General features: G+C 57.6%; 2 protein-coding genes across 2 annotated transcripts in view; one reads left to right on the top strand and one right to left on the bottom strand.

Moving 5' to 3' along the window:
• The first annotated feature begins 62 nt into the window (after positions 1 to 62).
• LOC105821297 (phosphatidylserine decarboxylase proenzyme-like) lies at positions 63 to 2,040 on the top strand. Its single transcript, XM_012657983.1, has 2 exons — positions 63 to 238; positions 909 to 2,040. Exons 1-2 carry the CDS (start codon positions 86 to 88, stop codon positions 1,131 to 1,133), a joined length of 378 nt encoding a protein of 125 aa, XP_012513437.1. The 5' UTR covers positions 63 to 85; the 3' UTR covers positions 1,134 to 2,040.
• A 9-nt stretch (positions 2,041 to 2,049) lies between these two features.
• The window catches only part of SFI1 (Sfi1 homolog, spindle assembly associated (yeast)), a 116,944-nt gene continuing 102,115 nt past the window's right edge, over positions 2,050 to 16,878 (bottom strand). The window contains exons 14-31 of the mRNA XM_012657962.1: positions 15,159 to 15,240; positions 14,658 to 14,836; positions 13,812 to 13,887; positions 13,235 to 13,330; positions 12,712 to 12,788; positions 11,567 to 11,669; positions 10,066 to 10,162; positions 7,797 to 7,957; positions 7,230 to 7,304; positions 6,577 to 6,651; positions 6,296 to 6,472; positions 5,960 to 6,219; positions 4,988 to 5,092; positions 4,596 to 4,827; positions 3,132 to 3,264; positions 2,970 to 3,048; positions 2,308 to 2,419; positions 2,050 to 2,236 (exon numbers count right to left, since the gene is read on the bottom strand). Of these exons, the coding sequence (XP_012513416.1) occupies positions 2,132 to 2,236; positions 2,308 to 2,419; positions 2,970 to 3,048; positions 3,132 to 3,264; positions 4,596 to 4,827; positions 4,988 to 5,092; positions 5,960 to 6,219; positions 6,296 to 6,472; positions 6,577 to 6,651; positions 7,230 to 7,304; positions 7,797 to 7,957; positions 10,066 to 10,162; positions 11,567 to 11,669; positions 12,712 to 12,788; positions 13,235 to 13,330; positions 13,812 to 13,887; positions 14,658 to 14,836; positions 15,159 to 15,240 (2,224 nt within the window). The 3' untranslated portion in view covers positions 2,050 to 2,131. The remainder of the gene's footprint in view (positions 2,237 to 2,307; positions 2,420 to 2,969; positions 3,049 to 3,131; positions 3,265 to 4,595; positions 4,828 to 4,987; positions 5,093 to 5,959; positions 6,220 to 6,295; positions 6,473 to 6,576; positions 6,652 to 7,229; positions 7,305 to 7,796; positions 7,958 to 10,065; positions 10,163 to 11,566; positions 11,670 to 12,711; positions 12,789 to 13,234; positions 13,331 to 13,811; positions 13,888 to 14,657; positions 14,837 to 15,158; positions 15,241 to 16,878) is intronic.

Raw genomic sequence — 16,878 nt, 5'->3', positions numbered from 1 at the left:
ACATTGAGGTGACAGGTCATGTGTCCCTCTGGGTTATGGCTCTGAATGGGGAGTAGCAGAGGTCCCTGCCCCCACAGGCTCCCTGATGTCCGTGAACCCCGGCATGGCTCGCTGGATCAAAGAGCTCTTCTGCCACAATGAGCGGGTAGTCCTGACCGGGGACTGGAAACATGGCTTCTTCTCACTGACGGCCGTGGGGGCCACCAACGTGGGCTCCATTCGCATCTACTTTGACCGGGTGAGCTGGCCCCAAGCCCTGCCAAGGCCCAAGGGCTGGACCTCTTGGGTCCACCCACCTTGCCTGCTGGGTGGCAGATCCACTAGGACTTTTTAATTCTGGGAGGGTTACGCCTCTGGCCAGGCCTGAGGAGGGGCCGCCCCTGCCGGCTGAGGCTTCCCTCCCACTTTGCTGCCCCTTGCACCTTAACTGGGGGTGGCTGGGAGGGAGGGAATTTACCTCCCCGCCTGGCACTTGGCTTCTGCCAGGAACCATGGTCCAAGGAGAGAGTGAGCGGGAACAGAAAGGGAGTGTCAAGCTTGGGGTGGGCCGTGTGGAGGGCGGAGCATGTGGGAAGGGGGCCGGTGCACAGAGCCTGCTGCCCACCTTGCACATGGGGGCTGCCTTTTTGGGTGTCAGTTTCTGACCGATGGCCCCTGGCTCCCAGTCTGGCAGCACCCTTCATGCTGGGAGAACAGCTGGTCGGCCTGGTTTCTCCCTGTCCTCCTGGGCCCAGTTCACAGCGGGTGGCGGCTGTGTGTGATCCCGCTAGACCAGGCCCTACTGGCCCTGAGCTGCCATCCCCACTTCCTTTTTGGAGCTGAGTTGGGTGGTGTTGGGAACAAGCAACAGAGGGAGTAGGACCCAAGCACAGGTGGAGGTGGCACTGACCTGTGGCCTCCTGCCACAGGACCTGCACACGAACAGCCCTCGGTACAGCAAGGGCTCCTACAACGACTTTAGCTTCGTGACGCACACCAACAAGGAAGGCGTCCCCATGCGCAAGGGCGAGCACCTGGGCGAGTTCAACCTGGGCTCCACCATCGTGCTCATCTTCGAGGCCCCCAAAGACTTCAACTTCCAGCTGAAAGCAGGACAGAAAATCCGCTTTGGGGAGCCTCTGGGCTCTCTCTAGAGCCTCTTTGTGGCTGCTGAGGGCCTTTTCCGAATAGAACCTGACTCTCCTAGAGGCAAAATGCCACGAGGCCGTCCGGGTGGGGGGATCTTACCAGGTAGGACTGGAATGATTCCATTCCCACCTGTCTCAGAGGTGCAGACAAGAGGTTCTGGATCCTTCCCATGAGGTGGTCAGAGCCCCTGCCATGCCCTCAACCTGTGCTGTTCCCTCCCCCCGCTGAGCATCCGGTCGGTCCACCGTCGTTTCAAGGCGATGACTGGTAACCATGTAGTGTCTTGCTGCTGCTTCCCTCACCTGGGCCATTTTCTGTCGGCCCTTTTTGCTTTTTTTTGGCCTTAACTCCCTGCACAGGGTGAGGTGCCTCCTTGGCACGGACTGTGGACACTGCCCCCCCACGGGGCCACACAGCCTTCATGACAACTGCTTTTTCTTCCCAAATTTACTTCATTCGGCTCATTGGAAAAAGCGGAATCTTTCTTTGCACTTGTAGCTGAGCGCATCACCCTGGACCTGCTGCTGTCTTCTGAGGACAGTGACTTACGATGTAGACCGGCCTTCTGGAGCTGGCTTCTCTGTGTGGCAGGCAGGTGGCCCAGGGAAGAGCTCGTGTCCCCCTCCCTGTATCCAGCCCCACGTGGAATGTGGGAAGTTGCTGCCGTGGTGGAGGCAGAGGGATCAGTGCCTAGAAACCCTGCCCCAGTTAGCGAGTACTCAGGCCGTGGGGAGCCCCTGAGGGTGAGGACAGGGCCAGATTTCATATGGCTGCTAGGGACACCGTGGATTTCTCCTGCAGGAGAAGTCATGGAACTCTTTCAACTGTATCAGTAGCACAGTATTTTTGTATGAAAAGTGGGAGACTTCTGAACAGTAATTCATTTAATTGCAAAACATTTTGAAATAAAAAGCCAAAACTCAGTGTAGCTTTGCATTCTGTTCCTGGAGGTGGCCGGAGGCTTCCCCCAAAGCCCAGCTCCTACCTCCCTGGGGCGAGCACGCTAGCACAGGCTGCGCCGCAGGGCCTGGATGCGGGTGATACAGGCGCCGACGGGCTGTCGCTGGGCTTGGAGCTCCTCGACCAGCTGCTGGACCTGCAGCTCCACCTGGGGGTGGGACAGTCTGGGCTGAGAGGAAGCACAGCCAGGTGGGTACAGGGCCTGGCCGGGGGCCTCACCTCCTCGAGCTCTTGCTGCACCTGCAGCTCCATTTCCTGGTCCTCAGGCCTGGGCTCCTCTCGGCTCAGCTCCAGCCACCTGCGCAGGCTGCGCGCTTGCCGCTGACAGGACCTGAGGGGTGGAGAGAGAAGGGTCTGTCGGGCAGGGTGCCCTGAGCTGCAGGCATGAATTCCCATTCCTCCCCCCGCCTCCTTCACCTCCCCAGCGAACAGCAACTCAGGCGAGCCCAGGTGAAAGCACCCTCCTATCCCCCCTCCCCTGTGCAGAGCTGGGGCTGAGGGGACCAGTCTGTTTTCTCGATTTTCCGAGGCTGCTACATGCCGATGGCCCCCAGACCACCGCTGCAGCTAGGAGCCCGGGCCTGTCTTCTCCACACCTTTTAACATTGGCATTATGATCACTGGGTAGGTAGCATGACCTGATGAGGTTTTTATAGTTTTGCTTTTTCACCGCCCCCATCGAAAGCAGGGCCTCTGTCCCAGGTGGGCCTTGCTACGCAGGACTGAGCAGGACAAAGGTGACGAAGTGGAGGGCTCCAGTCCCCACCTGGTGGCCCACCCCCAGGATCCTGGCAGCTGGCTCAGGGGAGATGGAACCCCCGCCTTTCCAGGTAACACCTGTCAGCATGTTGCCAGGTACACGGACCATTCCCGGGCCTTACCAGAGGTTCTGCTTGGTGGCCTGGTAGTGCTGTAACTGCTGCTGGATCCCCTCAAGCTCAGCCTCCAGGTCCACACAGCCTACAGCAACAGGATACCGAGCTTGACCATCTTCCCCTCTGGGACCTGGGGATTCACTGCCCTGACAGGCCCCAGCCACACACCTGCAGTTTCAGAGCCAGGCCCAGCCCTGGTGTCTGTGAAGTCCCCAGGGAGGAGCAGATAGGGGTCAGGGACACAGGCCGGGGATGGGGGGGCCTGGGGCTTCAGCTTGGGGGTGGTCGGCAGAGCTGACACCTGTAAAGGAAGGAAGGATTGACACTGAGCAGAGAAGCCAGGAGGAAGCCCCGGGAGAGGGGCACCGAGTCCTCGTCACCTTCTGTGTCACCACCTGCCCACATACCAGGCCCCAGCCCCCGGAGCTGGGCTTCCTGGGCACCCACTGAAGCAACCCAAGGAGCAGCCCACCTGCTCTGGGGGCTGTTCCAGGCCTTCCTGAGCCCCCCACCCCCTCCTCTGAGCTCAGGACCTTGCTGAGCTTGGACTTTAGTGAGCAAAGAGGTCAGGCAGAGGCAACTGTTCCCGCTGTCCTGCAGCCACCACCCCTGCAGCCCTCCCCTGGGGAGACCACACAGCCTGGCACCGCCAATGGCAGGAACAGACCCCGCTCAACCCCACTCTAGCCAGGGTGTGTGGCCCCACGTGGCCAAACACTCCAGGAACGCCACCTTCCTGCCCCCACCCTTTCAGGCCCCAGCGTTTCGGGTGGCCCGACCGTGGCCGTCACCTCCATTACTGAGCTCTAACCACCCGTCCCTGCCCAGGCTCCTCCCCAGGGAGCCTTGGCCCCTCTGTTCTCCCTCCATACGTTCCTCCCAGGTGAGCTCATCGGTTCCCTCCATACGTTCCTCCCAGGTGAGCTCATCGGTTCCCAGGGGGTTTAACCTTCAACCTATGCTGAGGATTCTGTCTACGCCTCTGGCCCTACTTTTTCCCCGAGGGCCAGACTCAATGCCACTGCTTTCTCTCAAATCTGACAGGTTCAAAATGGGCTCTGTACTTTGCCTGAAACCTGTCCCCACCCCACCTTTCCTTCTTTCTGTAAAAGAACTCATCGTTCCCAAAGTTATTCAAGCCAGAAACCCAAGAGTCATCCTCGATCCCTCCCTCCCCTCATTCTCTGCAAACCCATCAGAGCGTGTCCTGCTGCGTCGCCGCCAGCAGTGCCTGTCCACCTCCGCAGCCACCGGCGCGCACAGGGCATGAGCCCGTGTTAGAAACCAGGCTCGGTGCTCCCTGCTAGAACGTCCACGATTTCCTACTCAGATTCCAAACTTCTCCCCAGGCCTGCATGAGCCTATGTGACCTGCAGTCACCTCACCGGTCTGCACACAGCGGTTTTCTTTCGATTGTCTCTGCCTACGCCGTAAGCTACACGAGGGCAGGGGCTCAGCAGGCTGTGTCCCTCGCACCTGGCGCGTGCAGTGGGCACCTACACTTGACCGGATCAGTGGCCTGCATGTCTTCCCATGCCAAGGTGTTCCAGAAACCACGAGTACAGCTGTGGCTACAGAGCCGAGTGCACCAGAAAGGGCACCCCAGGCCAGACCTGCTAGAGCATGACTCACCCGGGCTGGTGCTTCCGCCCCATGGGGCATGAAGGAGGAAGGAGGCAGCAGCAGCAGCTCCGGGCCTGTACTTGCCATGGGGGGCAGCTTTGGGCCAGGGGCGCCTGATAGGGCCCCAGACAGGGGGCTGCTGGGGACCAGTGCTCTTGGGGCCTCTGCCAGGGCGGCCCTCAGCAGGGAAGGGCCGGCGGGTTGGGTCGTGCTCCGGCCACACTCCTGCAGCTTTTCAGGCCTGAGCAGAGGGAAGGCAGGAAGGAGCCTGGTCAGGACGTGGACCCTTCTCTGGGACCAAGGAACAGGAAGGAAAGGGGCCACCCACCCTAGGGCCACCAAAACACAGGTCCCAGATGGAGGTGCCAGCTGCTTTGGGGGCCCATGACCACACAGCCTACCCCTGCCTCTGGAGGGGGCCGCACCCCAGGGACGACCACTGGCTCTGCACGGGCTCCAGCAGAAAGTGCGGGCGTCGCGGCTGCTTCCTCGCTGAGCAGGCAGCACTGCTGGGCGGAAGCACAGGGTCTGCCCCTTTAGGTTGACCAGGGCTGCAGAGGCCCAAGATCTCTGTGGGTGGGGGCCGTCCAGTCCCACCCTCCAGTTTTACAAGGAGCCTGAAGGCCAGAGGAGGTGCAGCTCCTGCCCAAGGTCAGCAAGCTGGGGCGGACCTGGGCCACGGAGGGTGCCTGATGCCACAGGGCTGCTTCACCCAGGTTGTCTTTTGACCTGTGCGGCAGCCCTGGCAATGAAGGTGTGGTCCCTGTCACCGGGGAGCAGCCTCTGAGCCGCCCGGGCTCCTGTCGAGGTCGGGCAGTACAGGGCAGAGCAGGGACTGGGTCCTGGGCCGGTGCACCCGCCGTGATCTCTCCCCGAGCTGGTCACTCTGGGGGCTGCCAGCTGCCCCAGCACAGGGTGGGGTTAGGTGTAGGGTTTGGGGAGACCACTGGGGGTAGGGGAAGAAGGGCAAGTGCCAGGTCACAAAAAGAGGGGTTTCTGACAGGGAGCCAGTGTCTTGGCTGTAAGGAAGAGGGAAACAGCTGCCTACTGCTTATTCCTTTTGTCATCTGCATGTATCACTTTGAAAAGACTGTCTCAGCAGTAGGACAGATGGGAGAGGGCAGGAAGGTGTGGCAGAGGAAGGGACACCCACTTCCTGAGCCTTGGCAGGCGAAGGAGAAAGAGGGTCTGGAAACCCCACTCCATTCTCCCCCTGCCCCGGGAGGGGCGGGATCTGCTCAGCTGTGACAAGGCCATCCCTGGCCCGTCCATCCCGTCAGGACTGGGCTTTCCTCCCTGCTGTACCATCCAAGCTTTTGTCCCAGGTGGGAGGAAGGAGGAGGAGGAGGAGGAGGTGAGGAAGGGCGACTCACAGCTCACGGAGGTGTGGCTCCCCCGTGGCAAGGGCCAGGCTGCTCAGGGCTCCCTGAGGCTGAGGAGCTCGTGGCTTCTTGGTCTCCCTGGTGGCATCCCCAGCCCCAGCAACAGCTTGGTCGAGAAGGAGACCCTCAAATGTCACTCTCCTGCTGGGTGCGACGGGTGCTGGGGGCTGGGGCTCCCTGCCGCAGCCCAGCACCTTCTGTTTCCAGAGTGTGGCGCAGCGGCGGACTGCATGGTGGAGCTTGTGGGCTGCCTGTGACAGGGCCCCTCGTCAGCTGTCGCCGGACCCCGCCCGCTCCCCACAGGCAGGGTGGGCACCCCAGGCCTACCTGGACCTGCTGCTGGGCCTGCAGCTGCTGCCGGGAGGCCTTCATGCCCGCTGAGAAGCGCAGGAGGCGCGTGGCGCCCTCCCAGAGGAGCTGCCGGTGGTAGGCCTGCACCGCCTGCTCCAGCCGCGCCTTCTTCCTCCTCCTCGCCTGCACGAAGCCCAGCCACGCGGTCCACGCCTCCAGGGAGGGCAGGAGTGAGCCGGGCCTGCCTGCTTGGGCTCCCACAGGGGCTCTGCCCATGGCTCACCCCGGCAGTAGCAGCAACATGCAGATCGCGTTACCTTTGCCTGCAGCGAGAAGGCCCAGAACCACAGGGCGCGCGCCGTAGCCTGCTGCTCCCACCTCCTGGCCGCCAGCTAGGGCCAGAGAGACTAGTTACTTCCCTGTCACCTCTTCAGGGAGACCGTCCTGAGCACAGGGCCGGGGCTAACTGCCTGGCTCATCAATAATCCCCTCCCTCCACCAAGAGGGATCCACACGCTGATCTGTGGACAGAGGAAGGGCCTTTAGGAGAAAGGCTCCTGCAGGGGGGGCGCGTGGCGACAGCGGGCTGGGGGTGGGAGGCCCGGGAGCGGGGAGAAGGGCTGGGCCGAGGGCGCTGTCATGTGTGATGTGCGTGATCCCCCCAGGCTTTTTATCAAGGCCTCATCAAAAACATAACATGGATTTCATATTAATTTTAGACATTACACTGATGTACTTTTTAACATGACACTAGAAAGCTAAACTGGGCACTGAAGTGGCTGGCCTCACACAGGTCGCAGATGGGAGGAAGCTGGTGCCCAGAAGGGCCTAGAGGGGGAGAGGGAGGTGCCCCAGGACAGGGTGATACGGACAACACTGAACCGGAGGTGGGGGCTGAAGGTCACCCCCAGCCTGGACCTCATGAGCCAGCAGGAGGGAAGCGGGAAAGGGACATCTCAGGGACTCCCACCTGCTGTCTCCATTGGCGGAAGCAGGCCCGGCCGAGTCTCTGTGCCAGGAGCTGGGTGCCCTGCCGCTGCAGGAGCTGGGGAGAGAGCAAGTGCACAGGGAGCTGCGTCCCAACTGCAGTTGGGGACCTCACGTCCCGTCACCAGGGTGAGGGTCTAACCCAGATTGCTTGGGGGCAGCCACAGGGTAAGGCTCCCGGCCTAAGTGGACTGTCCTCCCAACGCCAGGAGTCCTGGGTGAGGCCAAGGGCCTCCCGCACAGGCAAGGGGTGTCTAGAAGACTCCATAGGTGCCCGGCTCTGACAAGCCATGGGTCAGCGTGAACCAGGTTTCCCTGCTGAGCCATCTTCCCCCAGGAGACCCGATTCTGAGGCTGGCTACCCCCAGTCTCCAATGAACACCCAGAAAGGGTCCTGCAGCTTTGTTCCCGCGGGACCCCAAGCCACCCACCACCCGTAGCAGCTGCCCCGAGTTCTGTCAGGAGAGACCCCTTCCTGAGAGGTGTCTCCTGGCCTGGACACCCCGTGCCATACAGGGGGAGCTTAGAAAGCTGCCGCCTCCTGCCTCACCCTTTTCCTGACACACCCCAGATGGTGCGTCTTCCATCGGGCCATGCCCCCCAGCAGCAGCTGCCGGCGGTGGTGCCGCGCCGCCCTCTCCAGCCGGACTCTCTGCTGCGCCGCCCTCTGGCTGTGGTCCCGCCAGCGCCGAAACCAGGTCCGGAGACAGCCTGAGGCAGACCCAAGCCAGAGCCTGCCCTTCTGTAGGATTCCACAGGCGACTACGTCATGGCGAATGTTCAGGCAGCGGAGAAGGTTGTGTGGGGATGGAGTTGGGGTGTCCAGCCTCCACTTGGTGTCCTCCCAACGCCAGGAGTCCTGGGTGAGGCCAAGGGCCTCCCGCACAGGCAGGGGGTGTCTAGAAGACTCCATAGGTGCCCACTTGGTGGCCCCTCTCTAAGGACAGCTCTGGCCACCTTCAGCGACTGCGAGTGCCCTGGGGCCATGAACCAGATCTGCTACGCACTGTTGTGCTCCCCAGTGTCCCTCCCGGAGCTACCAGCCCGTCCACAGCCACCACAGGCATGCCAGGGGGTCCCTGCAGAGCCACATGCAAGATGCTGCCGGGCACATGAAGACCCTCCTCTGAGGGAGAAAGGGGCCTCGCCTGAGCTGGAGCTTAGAGGAGGAAGAGGCAGCTCCGCCCTTGGACTGCCAAGGTGTACCTGAGTCTCTGATGCCTTAATGTAAGCCAAGAAATCATCCCACAGGTGTGTGCACCTACTGTGTGCACAGCGTCTTGCCGCCCAGTCTCCCAAGTCCCTTGTACCACCTATAACAGACACGGCCAGCCCAGGCCTGCCACATGCCACCACCCCCTTCTAAGGAAAATCCTTCACAGAGGAGGAGTTTCAGGCTGTACCTCAAACCTGTCACCTCTAACTTACCCCCACGGCCAGGAGCGGGCACTTGACCTATATGGCAGCTGCCCCACACTGGCCAGAAGCCCCTGCAGTGCCAGGTGCAGAAGCTCTGCCCGTACAGAGACCAAGGGGTGGATGACCCCTCGGCTTCCTTCTCAGGCGTGAGCTAGAAACGGCGCTGGCTCCGAGCTGAGGAGCAGCAAGGACCAAGGGGCACATTCGTGGTGGAGCAGGCAGGATGTCTGACCCCCGAGTGTTGTCCAAGGACGTCAGGACGATGTGTGCTCATCAACACACACGCTAGAGTCAGAACCAAACCAAAGTTGACTAATTTTTATCCTGGAATAAACTCTATTATGCCAATTTAACAACTGGATTGATTTTCTCTATAGTCCAACTTAAACCATATCTATTTTTTGTTTGTCTTTCTTTCAGGCTTCCTCTTCTTGGTATTAAACCACATCTAAACCATTTGTTTTCACTTTCATTTGTATTTTCATTTGTTCCAACTGTTCTGCATCCTCTGCAGAATGTCGGATTCCCCCACGTGGGCCCCAGGCTGTGCTAGGAGACCCCCGCCCCATCCCCTGGGTCTTTTGTGTGTTTGCACCTCGTGAGCAGAGGCACCGACTCCTGTTCCGGACTGTCTTTCCGAAGACGTTTACACAGCGGTAGGGGACTTCCTGAGGCTGACTGGGCAAGTGTCTGCTCTCTGCACATGCAGGGCCCAGCTGTGCAAGGAAGCAGGACCCTAACGCGACGCGGGCTGACCTGACAAGCAGCAAGGCCTTTCCCATCAACGCCCTCTCCCCACCCACCCGGACTCCTCCATTCCAGGTTCATTCCTTAAGTTCTCCATCGTTCTCAAGCCTTGGCCTTTCACGTTAACATAAAGTGGTTGGCAATGAGTCAGGAACAGGTTTCTGTGATGTCCTGGATTGAACAGTGCCCCCTCCCGCAACTCATTCATGTCCTTCCTGGAAGCTGGGAACGTGGACCTTACTTGGAAACGGGCTCAGTGCAGACGCAGTCAGGATGCTGTCCTACTGACGGAGGGTGGGTCCTTATAAGAAGGGCCCCAGGGACACAGGAAGAGAACATCTTGTGAAGACGGAGGCAGAGATTGGAGTGATGTGTCTACAAGCCCAGGAAAGCCAAGCATTGGCAGCAACGAACTGGAAGAGGTGAGGAAGGATCCTCCCTCCCCTAGAGCCTCTGGCAGGAGCACAGCCCTGCCCACACCTTGACTTTGGACTTCTGGCCTCCAGAACTAAGAGAATAGTCTTTGTCATGGCAGCCCCAGGGAACCAGCCACATGAGGAAGAGACAGAGACCGCAGGGGAGCACAGGGATCTCCCAGACAGCCATGTCTTCGTGGTCTCCTCCCCAACCACTTGCTTTGGGGCCCTGCTTACCCCTGTCCAACACCTTCCGGGCCTCCCTGACGGCACAATCCTCCTGCTGTCGGTAGTAAATCTGCACTGATGCAGTCTCCCGCCACTGGACCAGGGCCTACGGGTGGGCAAGGAGCAGGGGTCACTACACCTCCTGATTTCCGGGACAGCCCAGGTCTGTGATGGCAGCTCCGTGTGAGGTGAGGCTGAGGGGTTGATGTTCGACTCTACGTGCTTCAAGAAGCACCTGCCATCCATGCAGACCACCGGGCAATGGGGGAGCCCCAGTGCCTCACAGGAAACCCAGTATCTCAGGCACTGGGACTTTTCTACCAGGACTTAAACTTCATACCGTGCCTTAGGGAAATTGTCATTATGCGGGCTGTGATGCTATTATTATTTGTTAAGTGGAACGCATACACTGCATGTACTCTTGTATGGGAGATAACTATGAGAGATAACATATGAAATCACAAAAACAAGGCTGGGGGTGGTGGCTCATGCCTGTAATCCCAGCACTTTGGGAGGCAGAGGTGGAGGATCACTTGAGGCCAGGAGGTCAAGACCAGCCTGGGCAACATAGTGAGACCCTGTCTCTACAAAAAAAGAGAGAGAGAAAAAAAAAAAAAAAGAAGAGAAGAGAGATCACAAAAATAAAACACTTAAAACACTTTAAAAAGAAGTCAGGCAGCCAGGGGAAGCCTGGTGCCTGCTCCTCAAGGAGTTATGAACTCTGTTCCCAACAAAAATGCTTCCTCCCTTCCAGTCTTTGAAACCAAGCAAAGACTCTGTCCTCTTCCTTCCAGGACAGGGGAGGCCTCGGAGTTTTCCCGAGAACAGACCGGGCCTTGACCAGATGCAATTGCTCTTCCTCCACTGGAAGCTTCGGGGTTGGCAGGAGGCCTTCCAGGAGGCGAACCTTTGCTGCTCAGCTCTCCCAGCAAACCCCTTTCTTCTAAAACATCCCAAGTTCAGGAACTACCTCTGTTACTTCCTTTCTGTCTGAATCCCCTTTCTCCCACACGTTTTCTTCCCACAGCCACATCCTGCCATCCCTCCCGTCCCCAGCGCATGGGACCAGTCCCGCCACATGGCAATCCCCACAACCATCCCAGTCAGGGGAACGGGTGGTGGTTTGGAGACATTTCTCACTGAAGATGACCAAGGACCTAACGTTCCCAGGACGCTCTGTGCCTTCCAGAAAGCCTCTGCGGCACAGAGCCCGCAAGGCGGGCGGATGGGCAGGAGCGAGTATCTTCTCTGCACAGACGAGGAGACTGAAGCTCAGAGACTTACTCGGTTGGTCACAGTGAACAAGCCCATGTGTGTAGAAGACACTGGTTCTGATAAGAACTAGTTCCCTATGTGCCATGTGTTCATTTGAACACACGTTGGTTCATATAATTCAGTAAAAAAACCAAACACCTGCCCATGTGGATGTATGTACATGTGCACCACCCGCCACCACCCGAACACCATCCCCAGCCCTCCCGGGTGACCAGCCTGCCTCCCTGCACCTCACCTTGGAACACACGGTCCTTCTGTAGTGAGCACGGGCTTGGGAGGTTTTCCTGGCTTCATCCACACGGGCCACAGTGTTCTCCTTCCAGCAACGTAACACACCCCTGCAGGTGAGGGCAGGTGACACCGGGATGGAGAGAGACAGGAGGCTCTGTGGGTCAGTCCTGGTTCCGCCCCACGCCCAGTCAGGGACCATCTGCGTCTAAGCACATCTGCTTCACCGACGCCCATGTTGACATTCACACCGGCGTCTACGTCCAACAAATGGCTACTGAGCAGCTGCTCAGGGCCGGGCACTGGGTGAGCGCGAGGGACACAGCAGTGTCTGAGGCCAAACGCCAGGTCCTCAGGAGTGGGTGTGCTGTGGGGACAGGGCGTAGCCAGGCAATGACAGCACAGGTGGTTCACGCTGTGATGGGAGAAGCGCGGAGAGACAGGGAAGCCGAGGGAGGGGGCCTGGGCCTGGGCGACGGCTGAGTTAGCTCAGGGAGTCTGTCTCTCTTATTCCACTGTCTGAAAAGCTAGATGGGGCTCTAGGGGACCCCAGAGGAGGGTGGAGGCATTTAAAGTCCCTGAGGCCCACTGCCCACAGGCTGCATGGAATTGCACGTGCTGAAGAAATACACAGGAAGGAAAAGAAACGCGGAGGCCTGCCGGGAAGGGGCGAGTTTAGAGCTCGCTGGGAAGGAATGGAGGGGGCTGTGCAGTGCTCGCCACCGGTGAGAGACGCCAATGGTCCTTCAGGGCTTAGAGGTGACTCTGGATGGCCTGGGAACGGATGGGAAAGGAAGCTGCCACAGCCTCCGCAGTGGGAGAGGAGGTGCAAAGGTGCCTCAGACAGCTGAATCTTGCAGGTGGGCAGCAGGGAGGGAAAGGCGCCCGGAGCAGCGAGGCCGGTGGTCTCGCAGGCATCCAGCCGAGAGCTCCTTCCCACGGCCCGCCCTGCACACAGCAGAGGTTTAAGACAAGCTGAGGTGAATAGTGAATGAAGCGCTTGCCATGAAGAAGCCAAAGTCAAGACATGAAAAGTACGAGGCACCGGGCCTGTCCCCCACCTGGCCCTAAGCAGGAATCCCCAAAACCTGGGGTCTGGAGTCTGTTCCTCATTCCTCAGCCTGGGCCCTGGGAGACACTTGGGAGACTCACCGCAGCAGCTGCCGGTCGTGCTGGCTCTCCCTGGCTGCCACCTCCTGTAGGACACGCCGCACCCTGCTCTGGTAAGTCTGTGGGGGATGGGGAGGGCTGGAGGCCGCGCCTGGGCCCACACTTCTCCCTGTCCAGGAGGGCCTCAGAGGTGTTACAACAGGGGCTGCCGTGCCCGGAGCACTGAACAAAGGGCGGGGAAAGACCAAAAGACCCCAGTCCCAAGGCCAGCAGACCCTGCCCAACAACAGGGAGAAGACTGTCTCGCTAGGCCCTCACTGAATAGGCCAAACCACTGGCTCCTGGCCAAGGAGCCACTTTTACTGTAAGGCTGGAGCCCACGGACAGCACGTGTTTTCACTCTGCTGAGCAAGGACCAGAGAAACCTGTGGCCCATGTGTAGGGCACTTGCCCTGACACTTGTCTAATTACTCTGGGAGGGGTAGGAGGGACGAGGAAGGGAAACAAAGTCTCCAGAAACCTTTCCTGCCCCACAGCAAGTTCTAGAGGAAGAAGCGGCTCCTACCAGCCAGGTCTGCAGCGCCCTGTGCAGCAAGCAGCGCTGGTGATGCCGGTCTGCGAGCACCTGCTTCTGTCGCTCGGCTCCCCGCAGGGCCAGGCTCTGCGGACAGAGCAGCAGCGGCCACTGTGGGCTGGGGTGGGGTTGGGGGCAGCTTCCCGCTGTGCCTCCACACACACTCCGTCTGCCTGAGTGTAAGGTGCTTAACCCGAGTCTCCCCGTCCTCATCTACACACGCGCACTTCTTAGGGGTCTTGTGAGGATCAAATGAGGCAAGGGCCTCATTTACAGTAAATGCTCAATTAACGTCATCATTTTTTTTACCCTCAGTAGGATTTCTGTAAACCAGGAATTTTAGGTTCAGTAAGTTCAGATAAGAACAGCCTAGCACCCAAAACAATAGGGAGCCAATCATTTCACAAAACTGAGTTAATACTTCCTCATTAGCTTCCTGGTCTCCCGCTCAGAGGCAAGTGGTTTCCAAGGGATGGCTGAGTAGCCCACGACCGCTCGGAGTCATGCCGACACACAGCCCCACCTGTCCAAAAGCCACAATCAGACGGCATCCACGCCAAAGCCTTACCTCCCTCCACCGGTTCCAGGCCCAACACAAGAGCCGTGCGGAGTGGAACTCTGCTGCCTGCGCCCTGCCTGTCCTCCTGTGGGGAGACGGTGGGCTCAGCACAGCAGCCCAGAGCCAGTGAGGCTGCTGTCCCTGGGTTCCTCGTCATAGTCCCTGGGCCCTACCTGGTTGTTAAGATTGGGGGGAGTCAAGACTCTCTCTGAAGAGCTGCCAAGGGACTTGTGCTCTCTCCCGGAAAAGTGCACATACAATCAAGTTTTTGCCTGCAACTTCACAGGGCCTCAAGTACCACTGAAGCACACTTGTGCGGGCACGCTGGAGCCTCCCACTGAGGAGGAGGTCAACTGTGGCCAGAGTTTGAGAGGGAGGGAGATCCTCCGAACACAGCGGGTACAGAAAGGTTTCAAAGCAGGACGGTCTCTGCAGTGGACACATGGGCTGTCTGTCCCGCCCCCTGTAACCATGACCTACTGGCCACAGCTGCTGGTCCCAGGGTGGTCAGCTATCCCAACATGGGCCCCGTTGGTCTATTATCTGGCTTTGGTCCTTTCAAATGGGCCCCAGTTAGTAAGCAGGATATAGCCGATGGACAGAACCTCCTGGATCCACAGAGCACTTCTGTCCCTGCCCAAGTTCCTGTGACTGGGAGCTCCATGAGGTATCCCAACATCCTGTCACTACAGCCTGGTTTTGCTTAGACTCTTTCAGGTTGAATTTCTAGAGCCTACAACCACATTCCCTGCTAATGCAACCTTTGGACGGGCACTTGGAGCTGACGGTGCTACCAGTCCAGTCAAAGCTGGCCTGGGGCGGGAAGGAATTTTGAGGCAAGAACTGGCCACTTACTCTGTTCTGAGCCCTTGGGCACCTTCCCTCCAGATGCAGAAGGCCTTCCTGAGCCTCCTGTGGCAGTGGTGGGCGCAGGCCACCATTTGCCGCTCCAGCTCCTGGTGACGTGCTGCTGCCTGCTGGCACCACGTGGACCACGACCTACGCAGAAGCTGCCGCTCTGCTTGAAGGATGGCCTGAGGCAAGGTGGGAAGCAAAGAACAGAAGAAGTCAAGTAGAAGGAGGGTACAGAAGCCAGGAAAGACTCTACAGGCCATGAATAACGACCAAGGCAAAAGAAATGAACATTCAGGAGGTGCCCTGGCCCAGAAGCCATCCATAAACTCCACGGACGCAGGACACAGATGCCCCAGAGCCCGCCTCTGCCTCCTGAGTCCCAGGCAGAAGCCCTTCAGTGCGGGTCTGGGTTCTGTGCGGCTTCCTGAGTAGGAGAAGAATGAGTGCAAGGGCTTGAACGGTCCTGCCCCTCTAGGCACATCCTCAGGGAGAGCCATTTACCATTCTCTCCGCCAAGCGGTCTTCTCGATGCACAAACATCTTCTGCCACCAGACAGCAAATACTTGCTTCTCTAACGTCTCCCTAAAAGGAAAAAAAAGAAAAATGTGTAATGCACTTAAACAAAAAATGCCAATGGAACGAACAGTTCCAAATAATTGGGTTTTTTCTCTTATACTGTGCTATTGTGTCAGATAAGGGAGAAAAGATAGAGAAAGGGAAAGAAAGCAGCCCATAGCCAAAAACCCACCAAACTCTGAGACCCTAGTTTTTTATTCATTCGACATCAGATTAACACCACTGATTAGGGGCGTCTATGAGAGCCTATTTAGTGCATGCCGACCAGCCAGGCTATTCTACACCAATCCTCATTTAAAAACAAGGGCCTTCCCTTGAGTGGAAATGGCCAAAAAAAATTTAAAAAGAAAAAAAAAAAGAAAGTAAAAACAAGGCCCAGCCCCTAAGGCTGACTGAGCAGGTCTGGGTGGGTCCCAGGAAACAGAATTCTAAACCAGTGTTCTAGATGAATTAGACAGGTAGATAGTTTTGGGAACCACTGCTTTGTCACCTCTGCCTAGGCCTAGGCCTGCCTGCTCACTATTAATGACACCAAATCCTGCAAAAGCACCACTAGGACAACTGATCAACAGCCGCTAAGGGCTACATACTGGCAAAGCCAGGAGGCCCGAAGCTCGGCGCTGGAGGATTTTGCTCCCCTGGCATTTGGCACATGAGACACATCACTCAAAACAAAGAATTCGACTTCTAGCTATGACAGAGTCACAGGTCCTGGACCCGCCCTCCAGCCATACATTACAAAACTAGACAAAATGTACGTGGCAACTGTTTTCAGGTGATGTAACAGGCAATGTAGATTCTGTTGTTTGAGAGATGGGAAACCTGCGAGGTGAGTGCTTTCCGCCTGGCAGTACTCTCTGGACAGTGAGAGGGAGGGAGGCCAAGCAGAGCATGGTAATCTCACTGAGTGGAGGAGGCGAAGACTGCAGTTCAGGACGCTGCAGGCGCTGGGATGTAGGGGCAGGGCACTGGAAAGGAGGGCGGTAAGCAGAGGGGAATACCCGGAATTTTACTGAGGTTATCTCGGGTCTCAGACGACGGCTGCATATGCGGACTCCCTGCGGCCCAGCGGAGTCACTGCTGTGGGGCTAAGAGTTGAACAGAGATAGCACAGGTTGGACAGAGCTGGGAGATGGAGTTCTGGTCCAGCCAGAATGGACAGACCATAAGCAAAAGCCGAGATCATTTATCCCCAGTTGACCTGTAGTAAAGAAATGCTAAAAGACTTTCTTCAGGCTGAAGGGAAACGATACAGAGGAAAACTCAAATTCATAGGAAGACACAAAAAAATACTGGAAATGGAAAATATTTGGGTAAACAAAAAACTGTATTTTTTTCTTCTCAATTTATCAAAGGAATACTGATTGCTTAAAACAAAAATAACACTGTATTTTGGAGTAAAATATAACAGACGTAAAATTTATGACAACAAATACTATCAAGGATGGGTAAGAAATGGAATTTTACTGTTTTTATGTTCTTGCATTAAATATAAAAATGGTATATTAATTTTAAATAGAACTATAGTGAGTTAAGGATGCATATTGTCATCCCAGGAATATCAATTTTAAAACTATAAATGATACAGAGCTAAAAAGTTAATGTAGGAAGTAAAATGGAATACTAAAAAATTTTAAATGAACC

The sequence above is a fragment of the Propithecus coquereli genome, unplaced genomic scaffold (genome assembly GCF_000956105.1).
Source record: "Propithecus coquereli isolate 6110/MARCELLA unplaced genomic scaffold, Pcoq_1.0 Scaffold567, whole genome shotgun sequence".
NCBI lineage: Eukaryota > Metazoa > Chordata > Mammalia > Primates > Indriidae > Propithecus > Propithecus coquereli.
This window is presented reverse-complemented; position numbering and strand designations above follow the sequence as displayed.